The sequence below is a fragment of the Cucurbita pepo genome, unplaced genomic scaffold, assembly GCF_002806865.2.
Source record: "Cucurbita pepo subsp. pepo cultivar mu-cu-16 unplaced genomic scaffold, ASM280686v2 Cp4.1_scaffold000173, whole genome shotgun sequence".
Taxonomy (NCBI): Eukaryota; Viridiplantae; Streptophyta; class Magnoliopsida; order Cucurbitales; family Cucurbitaceae; genus Cucurbita; species Cucurbita pepo.
The window spans coordinates 139,777-151,890 of record NW_019646448.1 but is presented as its reverse complement, the minus strand read 5'-3'; the positions used below and the strand labels follow the sequence as shown (position 1 = coordinate 151,890).

Here is a 12,114-nt window from a genome sequence, read left to right as displayed (position 1 = left end):
CCTCGATGTGGTCAAGACAGAAATGGAAGATATAAGCGCTAGAGTGAACCTTGCCATAAGGGCAGTAGAAAATCAAACCCCTATAGGGAGAACAACTCGACCCAACAAGGTTAAGGTTTCGAAACCAATCCCTTCTCTAGGGTTTGAGACTCCAAGGCCTTAGAGAATTTCATCTTTGACCTTGAGTCTTTACGGCAGTGGACACTGAGACAAAAGAAGCAAAGGTCACCTTAGCCACCATGCATCTAGCTGAAGATGCGAAATTGTGGTGGCAGTCGAAGTANCTAGAGTGAACCTTGCCATAAGGGCAGTAGAAAATCAAACCCCTATAGGGAGAACAACTCGACCCAACAAGGTTAAGGTTTCGAAACCAATCCCTTCTCTAGGGTTTGAGACTCCAAGGCCTTAGAGAATTTCATCTTTGACCTTGAGTCTTTACGGCAGTGGACACTGAGACAAAAGAAGCAAAGGTCACCTTAGCCACCATGCATCTAGCTGAAGATGCGAAATTGTGGTGGCAGTCGAAGTACATAGATATCCAAGAGGGTTGATGCACAATAGACACTTAGGAAAGACTAAAACAAGAACTTCAATCCCAATTTTTCCCACAAAATATCGAGATCTTGGCCATAAGAAAGCTGTGAGATCTTAAACACGCATGGAGTATATGAGAGTATGTCAAATAGTTCTCAATACTCATGTTAGACATTCGATATTGATAAATTTAATGAAGATAAGTTTGAAAAAGGAAGGAAATTCAATGCTTTATTAGGTGAAAATGACTATATTTATAACCAATACAATGCTTAGCAGAAGATAAAAATAAAATTCTAACAAAAAGCAGAATATCATGCCAAAACAAAGATCGCGTCATAGATCATATCAGTGATCTGGCATAAGATCATATTAGTGATTTGATATTTAGGAACTAAAACATAAAAATAGCAACTAAATCTTTTGCAATATTCCCTCCCTTATACCCATGACACAGTCTTTAGATCAAACTTCAAGATCTTGACAGACACCAAACAACGTGCGTAGCTTTTTAAACACAACTCGAGTCAAAGGTTTTGTCATGATATCCGCTACTTGCTCTTTAGTATGACAATGTTGTAACATCATAGTTCCATCTTTACTTAAATCACGAGGAAGTGGAAATGAACATCAATGTGTTTACTTCGACCGTGCAAGACTAGATTTTTTATCAGCTTAATAGTGGAACTATTATCACAGTACACCACTGTAGCTCCAACTAGGATATGATCGAGTTTTTCCAACATCCTTTTCAACCATATGCTTGCAAGCACAAGTTATAGCAGCAATGAATTCAGCTTTAGTAGTGTACACCCATTTTACCCTAATTGTTTTTTCACCATGAGGAGGATCAGTGAGATCCCAAGTATCATTTTTTCATATTGCTTCAATCTTAGAATCCAGGGGACATCGCTAGTTGGCACTTTTTGCTGCATGCACATATGTTAAAGGATCTTGATCAACAAATAGAGCAAATTAACTTGATCATCATCATCAGAGAATTTCTCTCCACTCTCATAGTCACGCATCCAAGATGGAGGGTGTCTAGCGCGTTTGTGTACTGGTTTAGAAATAAGAACAGCAAAAAGATCATTAGAGGGATCAATAACCGAATCAACAATTATGTGTTCTTCTAATGTGTGTTGCTCTGAATTTTCTTCATGAATGTCACCCGCTGGGTTGTTTGTGGCTTCATTTTTGTCATCATGGTGGCTATCTTCGTCTAAATCACTCCAGTCAAGAGATGCTTGAATTGCTTCAGTATAATTGTCATCCCACGGCCAGCTCTCCTCTTCATTGAAAATAACATCACGGCTGATGAGCACCTTTCGAGACAATAGATCATACAAGCGATAGGCTTTAGACTCTTCACTGATTCCCAGAAGAACACACTTTATGCTCTTGTTATCCAATTTGGTTTGTTTTCTATATGGAACATGAACATAGGATACACACCCGAATACTCGAAAATGAGAAACAGTGGTTTGATGCCACTCCATGCCTCCTCCGGGGTTTTGTTTCGAACTGTAAGCATAGGGCTTCTGTTGAGAATATGCGCTGCCCAATTGACAGCCACTGGCCAAAAAGTTTTAGGAACTTGTCTACTGGTGAGCAAACTTCGCACCATATTCATGATTGTTCGATTTTTTCTTTCTGCCACTCCGTTTTGTTATGGCGTGTAGGCTGCAGTGAGTTGTCAATGTATTCCACCTCTATCAATTCTCAAACCTAAAATATTTGTCCCAGTTTCTTTCTCCACCTTTGTTTTGAAAAGTTGGAACATTCTGAAGGCTTCTGATTTTTCTGTTAAGAAAAATACCCATAATTTTCTACTGAAATCATCGATAAAAGTTAGAATATACCTTTTCTTGATGCTCTCCACATACTTTCTCGTAGAAAGGGTCTTCTATTTTGCTTTCCCAACAGACAGTCTTCGCATAATAAATTAGAACATACCAATTCTGGCAAGCCATGAACCATCTGCTTCTATTGTCGAGTTTTGAGGCCTCCAAAACTTAGGTGACCATACCGGTACGTGACCTTACACCTGTTATCACGAAATATGATAGCCAAGCCTTTTTCCTACGGTTGACCAATGCTCAAGAGGTTATTTTTCAATTCAAGAACATAAAATACCTCTGTGATAACCTGGGAGACGTTATTAACTTGGAGCTGAATGCATCCTTTTCCTATCACACCAATGCTGGAGTTGTCACCTAGCTTTACAAAAATTGTGAAAGCCTTCATCTAATTCTGAAAGACTTCTTTATATCCACACATGTAGTTGCTACAGCCTGAATCTAAGAACCATGCGATTTCATCTGTTGCTTTTTCAACATGTTCCATAAGAAGCAATTCTTTTGTTGTTACAGCTTCTGGAGCTTCAATTTCAGACAAACAACTTATTGAGTCCTCCTTTTGTTCTACCATCTCTTCAACATATGCCATGAGAAGCAGCGGTTCAGAAGTTTCAGCAAAATGAGCTTGTGATTCTTTCCCTTGTTCTTCTTGGGACATTCATACTGAAAATGACCAAGGTCATGAGAATAAAAACACTCAACAAGAGTTTTGTTAAAACCTGGTCTCCCACATCCTCGTCCTCTACCTCGAAATGTGCCACCTCCACGATTTGTTCTCGTTGTACTGCTATCAAGAGTGATCTTCAATGCCTGCTCTTCCACAGTATGTCTTTGCATACGTTGTTCATGAACCAGTAGACTACTCTGCAATTCATCAATGGTTTGATGTCCAAATCATTGGATTCTTCAATGGAGCAAGCCACATAATCAAACTTTGCAGTCATGGAGTGCGGGATTTTCTAAATAATGCTAACATCACTCATCTTTTCACCATGGAAACACATTTTATTAGAAATGGTGAGAATATGAGAAAAGAAATTAGAAACATTCTCACCTTCCTTCATATGAAGGGTCTCAAAGTTCTTGCGCAGAGCCTGTAGTTGTGCCCATTTCACCTTTGTATTTTATTGGAATTTTTTCTTCATTGAATCCCAAATTTCTTTCGAAGTTTCTTTATCCAAAATAGTCTCTAGAATTGAGCGATCGATTGCCTAGAAAAGGTGGTTCTTAGCTCTTAAGTCTTTCAATTTCTGATCTGCTACCTTCTTTTGTTCATCTAAGTAATCAACATCATCTACTACAGTAGAAATCTCATACTCAACTACTTGTCAATATTCTTTAGAGCGAAAAAAGTTCTCCATTAACATGCTCCAATGATTGTAGTGACCAATAAATTTTGGCATTGCTGGTTGAACAAAACTGCCTTCAGTAGTCATCTTTAATTGCAGCTGAAAGATACAAGGATCTGATACCAAAAGGATAAATTTAATGAAGATAAGTTTGCAGAAGGAAGGAAATTCAATGCTTTATTATGTGAAAAATGACTATATTTATAGCTTAACAAAAGATAAAAATAAAATCCGAATAGAAAGCATAATATCATGTCAAAACAAAGATTGCGGCATAAGATCATATTAGTGATCTGATATCGGCATAAGATCTTATCAGTGATCTGATATTCAGAAACTAAAACATAACAATAGTAACTAAATCTTTTGCAACAAATATATGTCCGAGATAGACAAGGTCTTCCAATTCATAGAAGGACTGAAGTCATGGGCAAGGTCCAAACTATATGAACAGAACATAGGAGACCTTTCCATGGCCTACACTACGGTTGAACGAGTGTTTGATCTGAGCAATGAACAGTCCCAAGACGCAAAGCGAAGCCAAACCTTTTTTAGTGGAGGCACTCGCAACCATGTATCCAATCCACCCAGAATTGGAGAGCGGGTAGACTGAGAGCTTGAGGGGGAGAATAAAGACAACCCCAATAAGGGACTAGAGTCTTAGGTCGAGGGCTCCACAATTAGAACCACTTCAATCGACCACCTCTATCATGCTTCCTATGTACAGGGAACCAGAGTATACGCGTATCCAAAGAAGGCATCACTAAGCGTTCCAAGCAGCTTTAGACATAGACTCAGAGGCGAAGTCAGAAGGTGAGGAGACCGTAAAACCGCCATTAGAAAACATATAAAATCCTCGTATGGGAGCCCTAAAGTTCCTATCCGCCCTACAATCGAAAGTAGGGGAGTAAAAAGAGCCGATCAAAAAAGATATTAGGTATATAGAAGCATGGGTCAATCACAAATTGGCCAAGAGTACAATGGCCGATTCAGGAGCCACCCATAACTTTATGACCGATACTGAGACAAACAAGCTAAAAATAAATTGGCAACGAGACTTAAGAAAGATGAAAGTCGTCAATTCTGCAGCCCTACCGATCCTTGGAATAGCAAGAAGGACCTGCAAAAGCTCCCTATGGAGCCCCAATGTTGTTTCAAAACAAGGACGGTAGTCTCCACTTATGTATAGACAACCGCGCCTGGAACAAGATTATGGTCAGAAATAAGTACCCTCTACCTATCATTACCGACTTATTCGATTAACTGTACTTAATCTCAAATTAATTAGTTCATTAATGTTTTGTGTATAATAAGTACAATAAGTACCCTCTCCCTATGGAGCCCCAATGTTCGATTGAACAAGAACCAAGGATGAGAACTAGAATGTGGATCAAGATTATGTGGCTTGTTAGCCCTTAATCTCAAATTAATTAGTTAATTAATGTTTTGATAATAACAAACATGCTTTTAATTACTAATAATATTAATGTTTTGAAGTGTCCATAGTATAAAGTTCGGAACGATGATTCGTACGCTTTTTGAATCACTGAAATTAAGATTAAAACGAAAAATTTATAGTGAAAATAAGTTTTGGAAGAGTTATAGTTTTGTTGTTTTATTGTTTTCAAAATAAAGAAATATATATATATATCTATAATATTTTATTTGAAAATTTAAAATAAATAAATAAATGATTTAAACTTATGATGTTTCATTAATATTAATATTATTATTATTTTAAAAAACAAAATAAAAAAAATTAAAAAAAAAATTATGCCCATTTTTCCGGTCGTCGTCGTCCTCCTAGTTGCCATCTATGACGTTCATTGATATTATTATTATTTTAAATTAAAATAAGAAAAATAAATTAAGCAATGTTTTGCCATTCTCTTACCGTTTAAGCACATCCACTTCTCCACCTTCTAAGATACATGCGTTGCTCTCTCCAAATTTCTTATTTTTGTTTCTATTTTAGTGTTAAGAGATATTTTTATTATATTTTGAGAATTTTGTTGCCACTACTTAAATGGTAAATTTTTTTTAGTTATGATTGCATGTTTCAAAATTTTAATATTTGTATTGGTTTCATCTGTAGCCATTAGAAATAATTGAGTTTACACTTGAACTCGTAAAAAGAACAATATTTCGTTTTTGCTCGAATCCGTTAGTAGAAAGAATCGGTAAGATTTTCATAGATATTTTTCCAAATCTCCATCTTTAGAGCTAGTTTTCAAAGAAAAAATCCAGTTTTTTTATTTTTTATTTAAATTTAAAAACTCCTTTTCTTATTGTAAGTTGTTGCTACTTCTATCATCACTTCTTCTCAATCATATGGAAACTAAATTTGCTTCATTTATTCATAAAAAAAATATATATTTTTGGGTGTTACAATAATTATGTGGTAGAGTTAGAATGAAAAATTCAAGTAGCTACTTACCACGGTCGAAGATTAGAAAGTCCCACGTTAGATTAGAAAGAGGTTTTATAGGCTAGAACAATTCAAGCTAGTGTTGGATGATGAAAGTCCCACGTGGGTTAATTTAGGGAATGATTTTGGGTTTGTAATCAGAGAATACTATCTTCATTGTTATGAAACCTTTTAGGGAAGCCCAAAGCAAAGTCAGGAGAGGTTATGCTCAAAGTGGAGAATACCATACCATTGTGGAGAGTCGTGTTCGTCTAACAGCTAGCTCCATTCGATTGTATCAACCCGTCCAACTAAACTAGAGTGGACCAATCATTCTTTTTTTTCGATAGTTTTCAATTCCTTTATCAAAGTTGTATTTCTCATTTGAATGAACAAGAATGATTCGAAAGTATGAAAGAAATTTCAATGTTTTCAAACCCTAAAAATGTTACCTTAGCTCAGCTAATCTCCAACCTTCTCTAAATTAAAATCCATTGTTCTCTTATTCACACCCCAATGATCAAAAGCACAAAAGAACCGTGTCCAAATACTTGTTGAAAAGTTCTCCACCGACATAGGTTACTCAACAAGAAAAAGAAGATGTTTTTTTTTTTTTTTATCCGACAAGATTCTTCACTCGAATCATAGTGTCCCGAAACCTGGTCAAATTTATCTTCAAATTCTGCTCATCTACATAGATCGCTCTACTCGCAAAGTAACCCTTGGCAAAGATCGACTCAGGATCTCTAATAACAGGGTGATTTTCCCCATACGTATCCCATAAGGAACTCTCCTCCGCCTCCATCTTGTACTCCAAATACTTAAGCTCCATGTCACCCGCTGGGTGACCAAACAAAAACGTGGAAGCCCAGTCCAGCCCCAACGGCACCACCTGCACCACCACCGCACCCGCCGCCAAAAACAGCTCGTTCGTCAGTCCAGCCCCATGTGCTCCAACCATCACGCTACACGAGTTTACAACCCTCGAAAACTTGTCCAAATTCGACATTCTTTGCGGCGTTGTCGTGATTACTTCGAACCCAAGTTCCTTCATCATGTCAATCATTTCCCATTCGTTCAGAAATGTCCTCGACTTTTGACGAGATATCAGCATTACCACCGGCTTTCCACCTCCCAATTCCGTCACGTTCTTCACTTGTAAATTGTATGTTTGCCTTAGGAAACTCCGAAAGTCCGACATGGAATAACCTCCTGGAATGTCGGTGTAATTCAACGATAAAATGTCGTGAAATTTCAATCCTATGACAGCTCCAGTGAAGCAGTGGACACTTCCGTCTTTCTCTGGATTTATAACATCGAAACGGGACAACCGCGAGAGAATTCGGTTGTACTTTCGGACCCACCAAGGTTTGTAATCGGTAATGAGAAATTGAAGGCGAGTTCGAAAGTGGTAGGAAGTGATGAACAGAGGAATAATGGTCTCATCGAACTCGTGGAAAAGGTTTCCGGTGAAGCCGCCGGTGGAGAAGATGAGGACAGGATGGTTGTGGAGGAATTGACAAACAGGTAAAAGGGTTTTGTTTTGTTGGATTATTTGAATTGGAGTGACATCTCGTAGTGTCATCTTATCCTCTTGTCTTGCGTATGGATGAATTGACATTTGAGTGAAATTTTGTTGAGTTTGATTGGTTGAGATGTAGATTTGAAGGGCAGTGTTGTTCATCCGAACTGGGTTTTGTGTCAAACAAACTTTGGAATGGAAATCTGAATGGCACGAAAATCCACTTTTTTTGAGTTGGGTACGATCCTTTCCTATCACGAACAAGATTAAAGGAAGTAAGTGTTGATTCTAAATTAAAACTTTCAAGAACAGGAAGACTGAGAATATTTGCAATAACCCAAGTTCTCGATATGAAAAAAGTAATAAATAAAAAGATACTGTCTTGTCTATAATAAAATATTAAATATGATATATATGGTAACTATAATTTAGTATTAAATATTATTGACAGAGAAATACTTTGTACCTCTCACTAGCCTTGCCAAGGCAAATTCAAGCGGCTTTGTATCATCTACCGTCTGAACAACAGTTGTCGTGCGGCTGAACCCGTGGCTCCAATTCGCCATGGAATGCCATCGCCCTGCATATGGGGGAACAAAGAAATTGAATCCAAGACATTATTGAAAAGAGTTGAAAAAAGCTAGGACATTAACTTATTATGAACACACACAGGAGTGAAATGGAAGGAGATGATAGGAGGCAAGAAGTGCTGAAAAAAGCAAAGCAATGAGAAGGAAGCAAGTAGAATATGCTTCCACATTTCTCCCCATTATTCTTCGCTTCACCAATACCCAATAATGGAATCACCCTTACTCCCAATTCTATTAATTGTCGTTGGGTAGTCTAATCCTTGGAAGCCTCTGCCTTGTCCTATTAATTGTCGTTTGGTTGAATAATTAACTATCATTTATTATTTTAGTCAAATAAAGTACCCTCCTTTATTAAAGTTAATTGAGACATCTTAATAAAATCGATTTTAAAGATAAAATAGCTAAAATTGACTTACAAACATTAAAAGTTACTATCTATGCCAACAAGATATACTTTTATTTTCGGTGGCTCAATCCTAATAAATTTAAGATTAAGCGTGTTCTGGTAGAGCAATTATATGTTATGTGACCTTCAATGAATTTTTAATGCAAGTGAGTTAGAACAATCATGCTAGAAGAGATGGGATTGGTCTCTAGACATAGTCTCACTCATCGAACCATATAGCTTCAATCCAAATCTGGGATGTGGGTCGTTACATTTAACCTAAATTTTAATAATTATAGAAATAATTAATATTTGTTCTAACTTCCAAACTTGAGGTACAAAAAGTGTGATTCTTTTAGTTAAACGATTAAAGATTTGTAAGATGTGATGGCATAATAGCTTGTATGGGCTGCTTAAATATTGAATATTTTTGGAAATTGTCCACGCTTCTGATAGCCGCCTTCACTTATTCAACAACCAATGCCATTCATTTGGTCTTATTCGTTTTCTGCTCCGACTTCCCTTTCGAGCTATGACAATTTTATACTTAAAATATGCCAACAACATCAGAATATTAATACATACAAGATTCAATAATTGCTGAACTATTTAAAATAAATTATTGAATGATCCTTTTGTTTTTACCCTTCAAGTGTACTCATAGCTGGCGATCATGATTATGGAAACTTGTGTCGGTGGTCTATCATGAATTCTTATGTTAGAACTTGCATGTTAGAGTTATTTCAGTGGTATTGATTAAATTTCTGGTGAAGTTATTTGAATCACGAGTTTAGAATTAAAGGTCTCGTTTTTTTGGGATTCTTTGATAATTGAGATCTAAAAGTCTTGTTCTTCAACAAGGTCGTTATATCAAATCTTAAGAGTTTCATAACACTAAGTCTCTCCTCATGGACCTTATCCGACTCATCTAAGTGATTCATTAATCCTTCCAGGAGGCTTGCAAGCGTTGTCACTTTGCCATTTATAAGGACCTCTTGGGATTCATTAATCCTTCCATGAGGCTTGTGGCGTTAACCAATAGTAGCTCCTGTAATTTCTTATGGCTGGTCTAATCAGGCCTCCACTTGTAGAGATATCTCATAACTAGCTCATTGGAGCACATCAACTCCTCGAGTTTTTGTGAGATGGCTAGCTTTTCTTTAAGCTCTAGGATACTTCCTATACAAGCAAGTGTAATGATATATTCCTAAGATTTGGATAAGGCTTTGAAATCTAAATTTGACACCTAATATCTCTCACGACATGCCTATGTTACTAATCTTAACCTACTTATTATCTACTAAAACTGCTACAATTGAGGTAGATATTAAATACTTACATGTGCATGCTTCACAAATATTTCCCTACGTAACCTTGCATGAGGAACCTAATCTGATTAATACCTATACTAGTAACCCCAAGAGGGTAGGTTCCTACCCTTATAGCGTCTAGTCAATCCTTTCCACAAACAGTGCTTTTGTCCTTGATTTACAAGGTCACTGATCTACCATAATAGTTCTACCATCTAAACTTGTGTGCATGCATGTCCAATCTTAAGGAAAACTCATGGCAAGGTCATACTAACCATTTGCTCCTCTCAAGATCTATAGGATCTATAATATATATGTCATATGTTGGACAATCCTTCACAAGGAATGTCCTTCACTCTATATCTCATAAGTGGCATAAGACGTTTGTTCATTTAGAGTCCATAAACTTGGACTTAATTCCTGAATACTCTAATCAAAATATTTACAACCAAGATATCTATAGCTTGTCTTTCAAGATTGGTGGATCGTATTTCTCATAATGTCATAGTAATCGAAATTCCTAATTGGTAACAATCTACTCATAAGGTTCATAATCCTTCTAGTGATTGCCATACTTGAATGAAGTGATTTGTCTTACGTGATCTACATGGAGGCTTGCTTGGCTTCAAGAATTATGGTCACGAGAGGCTGGATCATGAGTACCTCCTAATCAAGTACTAGGCCTTACGTACCTTGTTAGATCTTGTACCCGAATATATGGGTTTGGAAGTCATTCTCTCTAGGGTGTCATTTATAAATCTTCCTTAGATAAGTTTGTTGTCTCCAAGACATATAATAGTCTCATCACCATGTTTAGACGTATAACTCAGATCCAACCACATATCATAACTTTCACTTTTTAAAGTTTTAAGACATTATGCTTACTAAAAGAATCTTAATAGGAGAAAATATGAACGGTCTACCTCTTATAATAATGTTTACAACTACCATAAGCATGGTAAGCTTAGTCTTTCTTGGGTGCCATTTAGGCTAACTAGGTTTTTAGGGCATTTTCACATTTTAAATCTTTGGCTCTTCTAAACTAATATGATTTTTTGAGTATTAGGATTTCATTTTCTTGTCACCTTTCACGGTCTTGTGGGGCTCGAATTTCTAAAAATATCATAACCTTGGTCATCGTAAAACCGTCCTAGCTCTAGCACCCTGTTCTTGTCTTAGATCATGCATGCATGCTCAAAGAGGGGATCAATCAATCATTTGAAGTACAGTTCTTATTCTCAAGTCAGAATTCCTAATATAGAAAAAATCATAGTATAATTCTAAAATCTCCTTCTAATTCTAAAATCTGTTTCTAGGCCAAATCAAACATTTGTAGAGAAACATTATGCTTGTCATTGTATTTCATTATAATTTCTAACCTGCACTTTCTAGCTATATTAGGCCGTTCATGCTTACATGCTAGAATAACCTAACGATCCCTATAAGTACTCCTCGAAAGAATTTTAAATGGCTACTTCGTTTATGTGTGCCTTTGGTACTTCTATTCATGCTCGCTCGATGCTCCAAATCTCCAAAACTCTATTAACTAGTCTTAATTCAAATCATATTAAACTTAACATTGAAATCGAAGGAAAAAATTAATGAAATGCAAGTCAAATCTCCAAAACTCTCTTTCACGTGCCTGACGCGAGAATAGTGGAAGCTACATGCTTGTAACCACACACAATCGTCCCACGAGCAGTCTCTGGCTCAATCGCATGCCGCCCTTGGTTTGAGTCCCAAGTCTCACTCAACTCATTTGGAATTTCCTTTGGATTAAATTAGTGCCCATTTGCACTTCGATACCCGCATGAAGCTTTTTGCCCAACCACGTGCGAGTGTTCCACATTTGCACTTCTGCCCCTGCACTACTATTACCGAGGTCGTGGGTTCGGTCNTGATGCGGAACTTTATGATGATTATGAGACAGCTAAGGCTCGTGAGGTATGTGAATCATATTTGTCACTGTTCCTGTACATATTCCTTTCTCGGTTGGAGATAAAAATAAAATTATGAAAAGTAATTAAGAAAGGAAAGAAATTAAGAACCTATAATTACATTTTGAATGGAATTGAGATCTTTTTTTGTTTTTTTATTTTTTTATTTTGTACACATTATTTCTAGATACAACNAAAAAAAAAAAAAAAAAAAAAAAAAA

The 12,114-nt window shown here is 36.6% G+C and overlaps 1 protein-coding gene across 1 annotated transcript; it reads right to left on the bottom strand.

Annotated features, from left to right (window-relative positions):
- Positions 1 to 6,698: 6,698 nt before the first annotated feature.
- LOC111784208 lies at positions 6,699 to 8,441 on the bottom strand. Its single transcript, XM_023664990.1, has 3 exons — positions 8,342 to 8,441; positions 8,138 to 8,251; positions 6,699 to 7,922 (listed from the first exon to the last, which is right to left on the bottom strand). The coding sequence occupies exons 1-3, from the start codon at positions 8,439 to 8,441 to the stop codon at positions 6,766 to 6,768; spliced, it is 1,371 nt and encodes a 456-aa protein (XP_023520758.1). The 3' UTR covers positions 6,699 to 6,765.
- Positions 8,442 to 12,114: the final 3,673 nt, after the last annotated feature.

Bases quoted from the DNA above. Each gene is read 5' to 3' on its own strand.
- LOC111784208 (XM_023664990.1), bottom strand. From the start codon at position 8,441: ATGGGGAGAAATGTGGAAGCATATTCTACTTGCTTCCTTCTCATTGCT. The intron at 8,252-8,341 runs GTGTGTGTTCAT...CCCCATATGCAG, and splicing joins TCTCCTTCCATTTCACTCCT to GGCGATGGCATTCCATGGCG. The intron at 7,923-8,137 runs GTACAAAGTATT...TGTTCGTGATAG, and splicing joins CTTGGCAAGGCTAGTGAGAG to GAAAGGATCGTACCCAACTC.